Source organism: Trachypithecus francoisi, unplaced genomic scaffold (genome assembly GCF_009764315.1).
Source record: "Trachypithecus francoisi isolate TF-2019V2 unplaced genomic scaffold, Tfra_2.0 Lachesis_group21, whole genome shotgun sequence".
Taxonomy (NCBI): Eukaryota; Metazoa; Chordata; class Mammalia; order Primates; family Cercopithecidae; genus Trachypithecus; species Trachypithecus francoisi.
The window spans coordinates 5,040,357-5,055,522 of record NW_022681467.1 but is presented as its reverse complement, the minus strand read 5'-3'; the positions used below and the strand labels follow the sequence as shown (position 1 = coordinate 5,055,522).

The 15,166-nt window shown below is 45.2% G+C and overlaps 1 protein-coding gene across 8 annotated transcripts in view; it reads left to right on the top strand.

The window, feature by feature from the left end:
- The window catches only part of KIZ (kizuna centrosomal protein), a 126,554-nt gene extending 111,388 nt beyond the window's left edge, over positions 1 to 15,166 (top strand). For 4 of the 8 annotated variants that reach the window (XM_033185459.1, XM_033185455.1, XM_033185451.1 and 1 more), the window contains 3 exons: positions 349 to 445; positions 12,808 to 12,851; positions 15,023 to 15,162. In XM_033185459.1, the coding sequence (XP_033041350.1) occupies positions 349 to 445; positions 12,808 to 12,851; positions 15,023 to 15,120 (239 nt within the window). In that variant the 3' untranslated portion in view covers positions 15,121 to 15,162. Of the gene's footprint in view, positions 1 to 348; positions 446 to 8,827; positions 8,916 to 12,807; positions 12,852 to 15,022 lie in introns of those variants that run through there. The other 4 variants (XM_033185458.1, XM_033185457.1, XM_033185452.1 and 1 more) reach the window with 3 other exon arrangements.

Genomic DNA, 15,166 nt, shown 5'->3' with positions numbered 1-15,166 from the left:
TGCTCATATGTTATAACAATGGGAATTATCCAGTGCTTTGTGACACAGTAGAGATCCATATGCCTACATGTGCATCTTGGTCATTTAAAATTGAACTCTTTGGATGATTTCAGTTTTCACTTTTTGTGGCTTCTGTTTAGGTATCACAGGAAAGCGGCCTACTCCCTTTCAATATTCTACCAGCATTTCATTCTCTGCCTCAGAAGTTCCCTTGCCTTCTGTGGCTTGAACAGATTCTTCCTCTGCTGGCGTTTGTTTCACCAAACTTACTGTGAGGCCACTTTATTCATTTTGTCCCGTGGCTACATGACAGCTAACCTTCACTCTCCATGTTTACGCTTATCACAGGTTTGAATATTGGCAGCGGTGCATTCGAGACAAAGACAGCTAACAAAATTACGTCGGAAGCTAGTTTTTCATCTAGTGAAGGAAGTCCTTTGTCAAGGTAAAGTTGTGAAAGCCTTTCTGAATAGCAGCAACAAGATGAGAAATGTCACAATGCAATGAATTAAACTCTAGCTGCATATTATTTTGTTGTGTGACTTGGAGGGTTATGGTTTGGGTTTTTGTTTATCTAAAATAACAGTTGAAACTTTAGTCTACCTTTGAAAATGTTTGCACCAGAGCCAAGTATTGTTTTGCAGCTGTTGTTTCCTTGGTTTAAGACTCAATTGACACCTCAGTGAACCACAAATTAGCGTCTACAGCTGCTCGCAGTAGGACTGCTTAGAGATCACACAATGGAGGTTGTCAGAAAAAAGGGCAGAGAGAAAACATCAGGCCTTAAAAGAAATAAAGTGGCATGTTTCTTCTTTTTGTGATGGCTAATATATAAACTAGTAATTGCTGGATATTCATTTTTATTTTTCTCTTTTTTTTTAACCAAGTGTGTTCAGGCTAGATTATTCTTTCCTTTTCTAATACTTTCTTGCTTGTTTTCCATAAAGAACAAAATTTATCTCTTCACATTTGTCAAACTGTAGTACTCACTCCTTGTAAGTTTTTTGAGCAGTGCTAAGAGAGTTGTGTGCTGAATTTGTCATTAACATAAAATACTAATCACAGTAGCTTCAGGTCACTTAGAATTTATAGATGGGGATATCAGCCGTCATCTGATGAAATACCTTGCTCTTTCGCTTTGAGCTAAATATTATTTAAAATGGCATAGCAACTTTCCTTTTGGAACAGCATTGCTCAGTAAAAAGGTGTCCTTCAGATGATTATATTACATTTGAATTAACTGCTTGTCTGTGATGAAATTTTAGAACAGGAACTTTATATTTCTAGTATAACATACAATGTTCCATAAGAGAAAATAATTTGAGCCAGGAATGTCGAATTTTTTAAATAAAAAAATCCTATTTTTATTCTTATTTTATAAAACAATACAATGTTTTTAGAACCTGGAGTATATTAAAATGAGACTGAATTTCTAAAATTATGGGTTTTAGAAACTTGACAAGTTCAGTTTTAGGGAGATAACTCATTTAATTATCAGAAGTTATTATTTTTAATGCCTGAGTTTTCATCCATATTTTTGAAGGAAATGGGAGGTAAACGGAACAGGAAGAGTGTTAAAAGTATTATGTTATTACGATTATATTATAAATTCAAGTTCTAGGTCTCCTAAAAGAAATTTTAAAAGACAGTAAATTCTACAGATAGTTTTCAGGGCCGAATGTTACCATTTGGCTTAATAATATATAGAGGCACTAAAAAACCCAGTTCTTCCTCAACAGTCTTTACATAGGTTCTTTGGGAAATGTTTGAAGACATTGAGAAAGCAATTGGATTTTGTAGAACATTTCTCAGCCTAATAATTTCACATCTTGTCTATATTTCACTAAACTAAAATCATACTTTTTTCCTCCTTCAAATTGAGGCAGAGGCCTTTTGTTATTAGTATTATTTCTGTATGAAATGAATTTCCTAATAAATTACAAGTAATCTCATCATCCCCTTTAAGAAAACAAGCAAAAAAAAAAAAAAAAAAACACAAAAAGGCCTTCAAGGAACTCTTGGTTCTAGGCACTTGATAATAATCCAGTGATGAAAAGGTCTGGGCCCAGAGGGCGTAGGTTTGGCGTGCTGTTTGTCACAGTTGGGTTCTTGTGCTGGGTTTGGTGTTGTTAATACGCCACCCTGGGCTTTGGAGAGCTCCAGTTTTGCTGTTTGTGCTGGATTCACTGAAATTTCTTAGAGGCTTACATTTAAGGATCCCACTTACTGCAGTCACTCCTTGTGCTTTATTGCTTTTACAAGTGGTCTCGAAACCCGGTACTTGAGAATAAACATAACAGTGCAGTGCTGCTGTAGCACTTTTAAAATTCTTCTTTGCTCTATTTTGTCAGTGAGCTGATGAGCAACCTCAGAAAAAAAAAAAAAAAAAAAAACCCGCTGGACCTAAAAAAAAAAATGGCTTCCTCTGATGTCCTAGAGACAATAATTATGATGTGCTAGTTAAGCCCAAACTACAGCTGAGGGATTTTACTTTAAAGCAGCGGCTTGGGCGCAAAAATGCATTTATAGCTCTTTGTCTGCACCTCATTATGTGTGGGCCTGATTCATTAAGTAATTGGTTTGCAGTTGTTTACATGAGTATTAAGGCCTTCTTTTCAGCCGCCTTTGAGAGATACATTGTGCAAATGTTGCCTGTGATGAATGCAGAATGAGGGCCAGAGGGTCCGTCCTATTGGCTAAACAGTGTACTCCTGTTGAAAAGCCAGAGAAAGGGATTGGGTGCTGCTTTGCATAGCAATGACTTTCTTAATAAGCGTTACAGATTAATACACACAAGCTATAAAAGATGCAAAGAGATACTCTTAGCACATTTATACATGCTCATTTCATTGTGATGGTGGTGGGGTTCGGGTGCTTTCATATGCCGGTTTTCAGAGCAGCAGCTTCAGTGCATGAGCCGTAATAGAATCCGATGTTTATTGTATTATAAATCACGGGCAAGTAGGCAGATTGGCAACAGTTTATTATTAAAGATTCTTTCAGTGTAAATCTTTTTCTACCATTGTATTTGCTTCAGCAAAATCATTTTGTGGTTGAGTGGGGATGAAAGGCATAATGTACGAAGGAGTGAGTCCTAATAGGAAGCCGTTCTCCAAGTAAAGACCACTTGTTCCCTTTTGTTCAGGGGTGCATGCCAGAGCTTCCTCTCCTCTGCAAACATTGTCTCGCTTTACCTTCCCCAGCAAGCAGTTTTCACTCTCCCGGATCCATTTGTTTAATGGAGAGTATATTTTAACAGCCTGCCCTTAGCTTGCTGGTTCCTGCCTTGTAACTTCAGCTTACTGGTTGGACCAGATAATGTTTTACCAAAAGGAAAGGGTGTGTGCTTGCAGCATAATTGCCTGGGGGAAAGGTAGCAGAAGTCACCCAGCCACTGTTCCCTGGCAGGGCCACCATGGGTGGCATTCTGTGCCAGCCTTGCAGCCACCAGAGCGGCCAGTGGAGGGCGCCAGCCTGCAGCTGATGCTCTGGTGGGGGCGGTGGCATTTTCTGTCTTTGCCTGGTCACTGTGATGTTTTCCCTAGGATAACATAAAGATTATAAGGAACCAATAGTCCAGTGAAATATTATGAGTTTTTCCTGGAAGTCCTTTGGGTTCTTATATTAAAGCACTCTTCTCTGTCTTGGGTTTGGCACATCTCCGTTGTTAAATTTCACTGAATTGGCAGCTTCCTAAATATGTCACATTTCTTATCACAAGCCTACATACTTTGTTTTTTCTGCACAAAGCAAATAAGAACAATGACTTGCTTGATTATTTGAAGAGAAAAGTTAACAAGTTGACCTCAGGTAGCTAAAAGTGGCGTCTTCTGTAGGACCCCTGATTAACCATCAGGGGGCGCTCAGACTTTGTTAAATTACTGGTAGACCTTTAAAACCTAAAATTAGTGTTTACAGAGATTTGTTGGCACAGTCATTGGGATTTTTTTCTTTCTGGATTATTTTTTGCCTTCTGTTTTTCAGAAACATATGTTTGTTTTGAGGAACGTTCCAGCTGAAATTGCTCCTTTAGAAATTGTAATACTGATTTCCGGTAGCAGTCAAAAATTACTTAAAATTTTAGAATTTGGAGTCTAAAGACCATGTCTTCTCATAAATTCGCTATTTTCAGCCTGCTAATTAGACTTCAGAACTGGAAGGACACTTCCTGCCGGGAGCCATTCCTCCTTATCCTGGACATCATAGATAGTGCTCCTGGCAGGACCCTCTGAGTCTTATTGCCACACTCAATTGGTGAGGCCTCAAAGTCACAATAACTTGGGTATATTTGTTAATAGGCCATGGCTATTTTTTCTTTTTTAAAAAATGATATGACAGGCCAGGCACAGTGGCTTACGCCTGTAATCCCAGCACTTTGGGAGGCCAAGGCAGGCAAATCACTTGAGGTCAGGAGTTCAAGACCAGCCTGGCCAACATGGTGAATCCCTCTTTACTAAAAATACAAAAAAAAAATTAGCCAGGTGTGGTGGTGTGCACCTGTAATCCCAGCTACTTGGGAGGCTGAGGCAGGAGAATTGCGTGAGCCTGGGAAGCAGAACTTGCAGTGAGCCGAAATTGTACCACTGCACTCATCTGGGCAACAGAGCAAGACTCTGTTTCAAAAAAAAAAAAAAATGACAGCCGGGCGCGGTGGCTCAAGCCTGTAATCCCAGCACTTTGGGAGGCTGAGATGGGCGGATCACAAGGTCAGGAGATCGAGACCATCCTGGCTAACACGGTGAAACCCCGTCTCTACTAAAAAATACAAAAAACTAGCTGGGCGAGGTGGCGGGCGCCTGTAGTCCCAGCTACTCGGGAGGCTGAGGCAGGAGAATGGCATAAACCCGGGAGGCGGAGCTTGCAGTGAGCAGAGATTCGGCCACTGCACTCCAGCCTGGGCAACAGAGCAAGACTCCGTCTCAAAAAAACAAACAAAAAAAAATGATGGCTGGATGCGGTGGTTCACACCTGTAATCCCAGCACTTTGAGAGGCTGAGGTGAGTGGACCACCTGCGGTCAGGAGTTCAAGACCAGCATGGCCAAAATGGCAAAACCCCATCTCTACTAAAAATGCCACCTGGACATGGTGGCAGGTGCCTGTAATCCCAGCTACTCAGGGGGCTGAGGCAGGAGAATCGTTTGAACCCAGGAGGCAGTTTGCAGCGAACCAAGATGGTGCCACTACACTCCAGCCTGGGTGACAGAGCAAAACTCCGTCTCAAAAAAAAAAAAAAAAAGATATTGACCATGACATTGAATCAATGTCTTACTAGCATGAGGCTTTCTCTCTGTTCTTTTCTTTAAATTTCCACCCCCTGCTCCGGCTCTGGCCAGGAATGAGTATCTGACACCCACCTTTGCTGCCACAAATCTCTCAGGGGGCCCTTGTTGCCTGCACCCCTGTCAAGCACGGGCAGTCTGCACACCTTTACCAGCCAGCTCCCCTTGTCCCGCTGCTCAAGAAAGTTAACAACCAGACCGCATGTCATGCCCTCGTATGACCCACTATTTCATGTCCCTGGCTTTTAGTGGAATGCTCCTGTTCCACTCTTTTACCTGGTTAAGGCCTAGATTTTTCAAGGCTTAACTCAACCTTCTGAAAGTTTCCTAAGCAGAGACCTGGCTGTACAGCATGCCCCTCCTGTGGTCTCCCTAGCTATTTCTGTTATCATCTGTAGTGCAGGGATAGAAGCCATTTCCCAGTACCCTTCCCAGTACCCTCCCTCCCACAGTGTAGCAGGTTTCATTTATTTATTTATTTAGAGACAGGGTCTTGCTCTGTCACCCAGGCTGGAGTGCAGTGACATGATCTCTGCTCGCTGCAACCTTTGCCTCCCAGGCTCAAGCAATCCTCCCACCTCAGCCTCCGAAGCAGCTGGGACCACAGCCCGGCTAATTTTTTGTATTTTTGGTAGAGACGACATTTCGCCAGGTTGCCCAGGCTGGTCTCGAACTCCTGAGTTCAGGTGATCCTCTCTCCTCGGCCTCCCAAAGTGCTGGGATTATAAGCGAGCCACCGTGCCTATCAGTGGGTTTCTTAATCACCAGTGCTGGATAGTCATTGCACTTCCTGAGTGAGTAAGCATGGATATATAGCTGCACCATTCACTCTAGTTTTGTTTTTTTTTAAATAAAAGTCAGTCTGTACAAGTTCCCTCACTTCTGTATGGCATCATGTACTTGAGCTGCAGGGAATCATGCATTTCATACAGTTATCTGCATAAGTGTGTGGGTGTGTGAGAGAGTGTGTGTGTGAGAGTGTGTGAGAGGGTGTGTATGTGAATGTGTGTGTGTGTGGACACATACATTTTCAAAGGGAGACTGGTGATGACTGTGAATATGCCGTCTGCTCATGCATCTCCAGTTTCAGGAAGCAGGACCTGTGTGAACACACTTGCAGAGTCTCACTGGGGTTCTTTCCTGGCTGCTGTCTTGTCTGCTGATGGAAAGGTGTCTGGCTTCGGGCCCTGACCTTGATGAGAGCTCTTGGCACATGCTGGAGGCCTGGAACATCATCCCCCAATTCCACTGTCATCAGTTCTCAGCCAACCCCACAGTTGCCTTTTCAGCCCATTTCATGGTATTTATTCTGGTGTCAGTCTCCTCACTGGAGCATGAACACCTCAAGGGCATCGAGTGAGTCTGTCTTGTTTGCTGCTGCAGCCCCAGCACAGAGTCCGATGCCTTGCTCTGCCCCTGCTCTTAGAAGGCCTGGCTGAGGCAGTTGCCCTGTCTCTTCCCATTTCAAGGGCACCCACTTACCGGGTTCCTCAAGGAAGAAACTTCATGCATCTCAGACCTGTCTTCTCTCCGTCTGTCCCCAAACCTCCCATTCCTTGGCGCCTGTGCCTAAGTACTCATCACCTCCACTTAGAACCCACGGCTGCACGTCACCAAACTGAGCACATGCTTTTGTTGATCCACATGTGCTGGCAGTGCAGTGGCACTGCTTACTGAAGTCTGCCTTCTGCAGGCTCTCACAGGATTGTCTGCAAACTTCTCAGAACACTTCCAGGAAGGCATTGCTGTCCCCATTCCACAGACAAGAAAACCGGTGCTTGAAGAGGTAGGGATCTTGCACAGGATCATGAGTGAGCAGAGTCTCTCTGGCCCCAGAGCTGATTCTGTCTCAGCTTCTGAAAGCAGATCACATAGCCAGGCACATGCTGCGACAGGGTTCTCCCTGCCCTACTGTTTTACTACTGCTCAGGAGGCCCTTTGGGGCGGGTGTGCATTTGTAGGAGTGTCCTGGGAGGAGCATTTTGTTCCACTTCTACTCTGCTGCTGGCTCACTCTGTGTGTCTTAGGACGCATCTCTCAACCTCTCTGGGCTCCACCACTGTACAGTGAAGGCTCTGGATTGATAATCTGTGAATGCCGTGTTCTAATTGAATAGTGGGTTTCTTGGCCTTGGGTATTCTGTGTCTCATTTTTGTCTTTACTTGTTGGCTCCACAAAGCAAAACCTACTATTGTCAGTCATCCTTACTGTCTAACTTTATATTGATGTTGACTGTGTAGACCAATTCTAGCTACATTAGCCTTTTGTTCATATAAAATGAACAACTGACACGTAATTGTTACTGTTTTCCATAGCACACTGTGTCATCCTGACTCCATGTGTAGCGTGTTCACTCTGTACCAGGGCTGCTCTCAGATCAAACCTGTTCTGTTGAAGTCCTGGCTGGCCCTAACTTCTTAAGTTGAATAACGTTGAGAACAAAAGTGATGTTGATTAGCATTGTCCTAATCTGGTTTATCAATAGCAGGGGAATTTATAAGCAGTTACCAAAATGCATCCAAAATAAAATGGCTTAATGGCTAGGTAGAGGGGGAGATGTGGTGAAGTCAGCACAGCAGAACGGCAGCAAGTGAACTGGGAATGGGGCATTCCTGGCACAGCTGGGAGAAAAAATGACCAAAGCTACTGGGAAATTCTGCAGAGATAATTGTCCCATTATTTTTAATTAATTAAAACTAATTAATTAAATTTTTTTGAGATGGTGTCTCGCTCTGTCACCCAGGCTAGAGTGCAGTGGTGTGATCTCAGCTCACAGCAACCTCTGCCTCCCAGGTTCAAGCGATTCTCCTGCCTCAGCCTCCCAAGTAGCTGGGATTACAGGCACGTACCACCATGCCTGGCTAATTTTTATATTATTAGTAGCAACAGAGTTTCACCATGTTGACCAGACCGATCTCGAACCCCTGACCTCAGGCGATCACCCGCCTCAGCCTCCCAAAGTGCTGGGCTTACAGGCGTGAGCCACCACACCCAGCTAATTGTCCCATTCAAATGAGACTAGTGGAACATGGTTATATTTTAATTTACTCAGTTAATCATCTGCAGTGTCTTGCCTGAAAATGGTTTATTTTGAAGTAGGACCTCTAGTCCAATTGTAAACTTCTAGGGAAAAAATACCAAGTCTACCCTCTGGGGTTCCAAGAGTTGCCCCTGAGCCACGGTGCAGGGGAAAGGCAGGCTCTGTGACTTGCAGCATGGGCCTCATGTGAGGCAATTCTTTACAACAGTAATGGCCCTTGGGCCATGCCCAGGCCCCTGCCTGGGTCCATACAGCCCACAAGCTAAGAGTGGTTTTCACATTTTTAAATGGTTGGATGAAAATTAAAAGAATAATGTTTTATGACATGTGAAAATTGTATGAAATTCAAATTTCCGTGTCTATACATGAAGTTTAATTGGAATACAGCCACATCTTTTAGTTTACAAATTGTCCATGGCTGTTTTCGTGCTACAAACACAGTTGAGTAGTTGTGGCAGACCGTATGGCCCACAAAGCCTGAACTATTTACTCTCTGGTTCTTTACAGAAAACCTCTGCCTTACAAGATGAAAACATTACTTCTACACTCTCAGCAAAGATTTGGCAGTTAGATTCCGAGCACATAAGACCACATGGTGACCGTATCCCATGGCCTACACCCTTAACTCTTTGATTTATTTTACTTTCTGAAATGCAGTTTTGTTTTTCTTTCATCTACTCTAGTAGCCAAAGTAGTTGGCTCTGTCCAGCACACCACAGAAACTTCTCAGGCTTCTCCATCAGCCTTGCCTTAGCTTTACATGTTAGGCATGACCTAGAGAAAAAAATGTTGACCCTAAGAATTCTGTATAATAAAAAAATTAACTATGAATTGCAGGGTCACATTGACTTTCAGAGATTTTCCCGAAAGGAAAAATAATTGCCCCTTAGATATGAGAGTGGAGAACAAAACACTGAAAAGCACACTCTGCCCATCTCCGTGGGTAGACCATGCCCCACGCACATTTAGCTCTGAAACATGTCTCCTGTGAGAAAACCAGTAACACAGACAATTAAGAACCATTACACAATTAATTCACATTTCACTGGGATGTTTACTGGCTCCCTGTGGCTTAAATGTTCTCAAAGCCACACTGTGTAACCACAGGACAAACAGAAAAAGCAAGTTCAAGTGGCCTCATAGAGACATGGCTTCAGGAAATCATTTTTTCCTAGAGTGCCACATGCAGAAGCGAGGTCCCTGAAATGCTCAGTGGGTCACCTCCGTGGTGGGACTGAGCGTTGCTGGCTGATTGCTTTTGATGAGTTAAGTGACGACTAGCACACACTCGCATAGATGGTTCTCATGTTGTTTGTGTTTACAGCCTTGTGCATGAGACTTTCTCCTTTTTTTCCCCCTCTCCCTTTAGCTTTTCTGATTTTTTTTTTTTCTTTGCCAGCAGGGAAGCCAAAGAAACTTGAACTTGATTCTGAAGTGCAATATTAAATAGAAATATGTAAATCAAGTATTATATAATTGAATATTGATCAAATACCTTTAAGCAGGGCCCTATGCTTAGTGAGGTTCACTTGTTCATTCCAAGTGAACATACTGAGCACCTGTTAAGTGCTGTGCACCGCGTTACCCAGGTGAGCTGAAACAGGTGTGGTCACTGCCCGCATGGAGCTTGCATTTCAGAGGGGGAGGAGTGGCGCATCTGTTCGCTGCACAAGTGGATGTGAAACAGCAACTTGATGAGGACTCAGTGGTGAAGATAGGGAGTCAGAAGTGGGAAGACTCCAGGAGGACAGCACGACACTCCTGGGGGATCCATCTTGGAGGCACTGCTTGGGATTTAGGTCTTTGTGCAGAAATCAATGGAAAGGCATTGAAGAATTTTAAGCGAGGAAGTGGAGTGACCAGATTTGCATTTCAGAAATCTCACTCTCATTGCCTAGTGGGAAATGGATTGTAGGGGACAAGATGAGTGCATGTCACCAGTTAGGAAGTTGTTGCAGAGATAGAAGCAAGAGCTGATAGTTTTGTTGCCCAGTGTGCTGGCAGTGCCCAGGGAACTGGCGAGGACTGCAGGAAGTATTGTGGGGAGGTGGGGGAATTGGCAGGACCGAGGTCCAGACTGGGTGTGGAGGAAGGAGGAGTGGAGACTGGAGAGGGGCTTGGGGGGACTAGTGGGTCTGGGGTACCATTTGCTGAGATGGAAGGAGCTGAGCTCACCTGCCACTGTGTCCTTTCTCCTGTGTCAGGGGCTCCCTGCTGCCACACCTTGTTCCTCAGTCCTGGCCTGTGAAAGCCTCTGCCTTTGGAGGTGCCTGGCTTCCTCTGTGGTCCTGCAGCTCCCCCAATCGCCTGCCACAGTGCTCTCGTCCTCCCAGCTGGCAAAGATTTCTCCTGCTCCCCCTGTGGCTCTTCTTATATGGACCGTGGCTGGCAAATTAGCCTCTTTCCACCCCCTCCTGGCATTTTTATAATCCACCCTCTCCTGCAGCACCTAGCCCAGTGTCCTCAGATAGGGGTAGGTGGGGAAATAAGAGACATCCCTGCGGGTTGCATTTAGTGTGTGTGTGATGTGTGTGTCACTTTCTGTAAAACGGGTTCTTGCAGGCTCAACTCACTGGCAGGTCCCCACAATCCTGGCAGCTCCAGGACTGTCAGTCAGCTGCTGGCCTTTCCGGATGCTCGTAGGGGTCTTCCATGCTTCATGGAGAAGTGGCTGTGAGCACTACTCAGTCATGGCAATTAAAGAAACAGGCACTAAATTTAAAGGGAATACTGAAAGATAGCCTAGAAAACGATACATTAGCGAAGCATGTTGTTCTGAAAAAACAGTAAATTATAGCAAAAGGTAGATTTTTAAGCCAAAAGTCAACCAGACTTGGCCCAAAGGGAAGGAAAAGATATTTGCAGGGTTTCCTTTGTCAGAAGAGCAAGGCCCCGGCCTTGAGAAGGGCGGTGGTGGTACGTGGGGTAGGGCAAAGCGTCAAGCTATGCACCAAGAATGGTTTCTCTACCAACATCTCCTGTGACCATTCAGGCAATTCTTAAAGAATCTCAGCATTTTTTGAGATTGAGACAGAGTCTTGCTCTGTCACCCAGGCTGGAGTGCAGCGTGAGGATCTTGGCTCACTGCAACTTCCGCCTCTCGGGTTCAAGCAATTCTCTTGTCTCAGCCTCCCGAGTAGCTGGGATTACAGGTGCCCGCCACCATGCCTGGCTAATATTTTGTATTTTTAGTAGAGATGGGGTTTGGCCATGTTGGCCAGGCTGGTCTCAAACTCCTGACCTCAGGTGATCCACCCACCCACCTCGGCCTGCCAAGCAACCTGATCTTTTAACTGTCTCTATAGCTTTGCCCTTTCCAGAATGTCATATAGTTGGAATCATACAATATGCAGTCTGCTCAGGCTGGCTTCTTTCACTTAGCAATATGTACTTAAGGCTCCTTCACGTTGTTCCATGGCTTGATAGGCACATACCTGATATGGTTTGGCTGTGTCCCCACACAAATCTCACCTTGAATTGTAATAATCCCCACGTGTCAAGGGCGGGGCCGGGTGGAGATAATTGAATCACGGGAAAGGGTTTTTCCCATGCTGTTCTCGGGTTAGTGAATAATTCTCATGAGATCCGATGGTTTCATAAACGGGAGTCCCCCTGCACAAGCTCTCTTGCCCACCACCACGTAAGATGTCCCTTTGCTCCTCCTTCATCTTCTGTCATGATTGTGAGGTGTCCCCAGCCATGTGGAACTGTGAGTTCATTAAACCTCTTTCCTTTATTAAAAAAAAAAAAAAAAAAAAAGAATCTCAGCATCATAAAACATTCGAGTGCCACTCCCTGGGGAGACTTTTAAATTCATTAAAATTGCAAAAGCTCCTGAAAAGGCACACAGAGAAATCGTATCCCGTGGAGCCAGTTTTCTTGCCATATTGGCCTCAGTCGAGAAGTCACTCGGTCCTGGATGCCCTGGACACTAGCATTTGTATGACACGTGCGGTGCCCTCTACCAGGTGTTTGTGTTGAACTCCTTTCTTAGGCTGTTCGTGTTGCTGCCACTGGTTTGACTCGGTGTTTTAACTTCCTTACCAACATCCTGAATTCCCTACTGTCAGTGTTTCATTTTTAGCTTGCCTGAAGGCACTAAAGCTTCACGCATCAGTGTCTTCCAGAAGACTGTTGAGGGAAACCGGTCCTCTGCCTCAGGGGCCCATGCGATCATCCTCCCCCAAGAACACTAGCCCTACACAGGCACAGCTCAGCAGCGCGGGGTGGGCCATGCAGACCTGCCGAGGGGACGCACACGGGACGGGAGCAATGCTGTTGAGTAGCGACCCTCCCAACAAGGCCACGCTGCATCCCGATATTTTCCCTTTACTTTTAAACTCTGGGAAGTAAGTGTAAAGTTCTGGCCTCCAGTGAATCAAAGTGCTCCTTCTCTAATGCATTCATTATGAAAATACTAGTTTCATTGTTTTTTTTGTTTTGTTTTGTTTTTTTCCCAGAATTTAGAGTGTTTCTTTATTTTGCAGGCATGAAGACAGAAAGAAACCCATGATCAAGTTAAAATCTAATGGTAAGAGAGATAATCGGACAACAGATTTTCTTTTTATGTTTTAACCAAAAAACTCTGTGACATGCATTTGTTGTTTACACCCTCGTGTGAGTCCTGAAGCAGGCATGCTCACAGGGACTGCCATTGCAGTTCTCCCTGGGGTGGAGCCTGAGGGCTTCTGGAGGCTCAGTTCTTCACAGACAGGACCACACAGGTGCCATGGACCTCAGGGGCAGAGCATTGTAATTTGCAAGTATGAATTTGTAGGGGATCCTGGCCTCCATGTCTAATTAATTATCAGCACTGTGTATTTTACCGATAAAATGTTTCTTGACTCTCCCCATCGTCGGAAGCACCCATTGCTCATGACTGGACAGGCCTCTTGGAGTAACTCTTACTGGTTTCCTCATACCGAGTTCCTCCCAGCTCTTGACTGTCCTTCATCGGGCCACCAGCCTCCAAACCCTGGCTTGCCCCGACCTTCTTGTGTAAGGACTGCCAATGCCTCCCTGTGCCTGCAGGGTAGTCTGAGCTTTCTCCATTCTTGGGAGGCCTCAGCTCTGCTCTGCAGCTTATTCCTCCCAAGGTCCCCTGTTTGGGTCAAGCCACAGTCAGCTTTTTTCAGCTGTACCGCACCTATGCCTCTGTACCTTTGTCCATGTTGTTCCTTCTCTAGGGAGTTCCTTTTCCTTCTCCGCAGCCCAGTGAGCACCTATTCATCCTTCAACCCCCAGCTCACAGGAAAAATCTAGCCTTCCTTCTACCATAACACTGTGGCATATCCCCTGCCCAGCTTGGGCTCTCTCAGCTCCTGTCTTCTTAAACTGCTTATACCTTAAAGATATAATTCGATTAATAGTTTTACTGCCAATAACAAAAATATCTACTATTTATTTAGCACAGTATGTCCCACTTTGCTAACGCAGGATGGAAACTAATTCAGAGCTGCTGTAGAACCTAGGCCTAGGAATCTGCATTTTTAGCAAGCACCCCAGTGTGAATCACTCTTCTAGAAGGACAGCTACCTACTGTGGGGGAGACAAGTACCCAGTGGGTTGTGATGGAGAGTACGGGCTTGAGTCAGATGACTTGGGTGGGACTCCCAGCTTGGATACTCATAGGCAGTGATTGTGGCCAATTTCTTAACCCCTTCAGCGTCCATTTGTTTGCTCAGTGAAGTGGAAACATTAATACTTACCTTGCCAGACTGGTGTGAGGATGAGATCGGGTCACATATGAGAAGTCAGCACAGAGCTGGCAGGTGTTGCCATGCGGGTGTCCACAGAGTTAGGGGATTGTTGATGCAGTAGACACAGTGCACTCCACCACCACATCCTGCCAGACCACCCACAGGGCACCTCAGCTCCAATTCACAGACGCGCCTACAGCTTCCTGCACCAAGCAGCTGTGTCTCTCTACCTGAGGGGCTTTCTCTGGCTGCAGGAGCATGCTCAGCCCTCACAAGGCAGCCCAGAGTACCAGGGAGTTGATGCCCTGGGTTGAGAGCAACCCTCAACCAACAGAGGCAAGTTGGTGGATCAGTAACCCCACTCCCTTGCTCTTCACTGGGACAATCTGGGGGAGAGTTCTGCAGTCTCTCAGGGGGCCCCAGCAGGCTGAGGCCTGCCTGTCCACTCACTGTCAGGCATCCACTCATCATCATACCCTTCATTGGCTTCCTGTCTTCCTTGTTACACTGTCTCCATGGTTCCTGGGATCACCTCTCAAGTAAACGATGTGAACCAAAGCCCTGTCTCAGGCTAACCATCTCTGCTTATTCCTCTGTCACGTCTTTCCCTTCTCCTCTCTGCTCTCATACAGAAGAGTGGGAGATAAAAGTGGAGGGACAGCTGAAGTGGGGCGGCATCAGGCTGATACAGCACACGAGGGAACCCTGCTTCCGTAACACTGACTTTAAATCCCTATCCTGTAATAAAGAGTTGGGCACAACAGAAGGGAAAAGGAAATAGTCTGCAAATTGTTTTCCATAACAGTGCATAAGACACACTTTGTGTAATTTGTGCAGTATGACATGCATTTGGGTGTGTCTGGTCAGGTACATTATGTGGTGTCCCTGTTAGGCATTTTGCAGACCGACACTCTGCTTAACCAGTCCTTCCGTGCTCTGATGTTTTGTAAGCTCTTAACCAGAGTGCAGAAATGTTAAATGACTGTCTGGTTTTATTTTCCAGCCCTCTGGGGTGAGACTGACGACAGTAACTCAGAAATTGAGGCTGCTTTACGCCCTAGAAACCATAACACCGATGATTCTGATGATTTTTATGACTAACATGCTGTGACATCTGTTGTAAATAAAGTCTTTAAACAAACTGAAA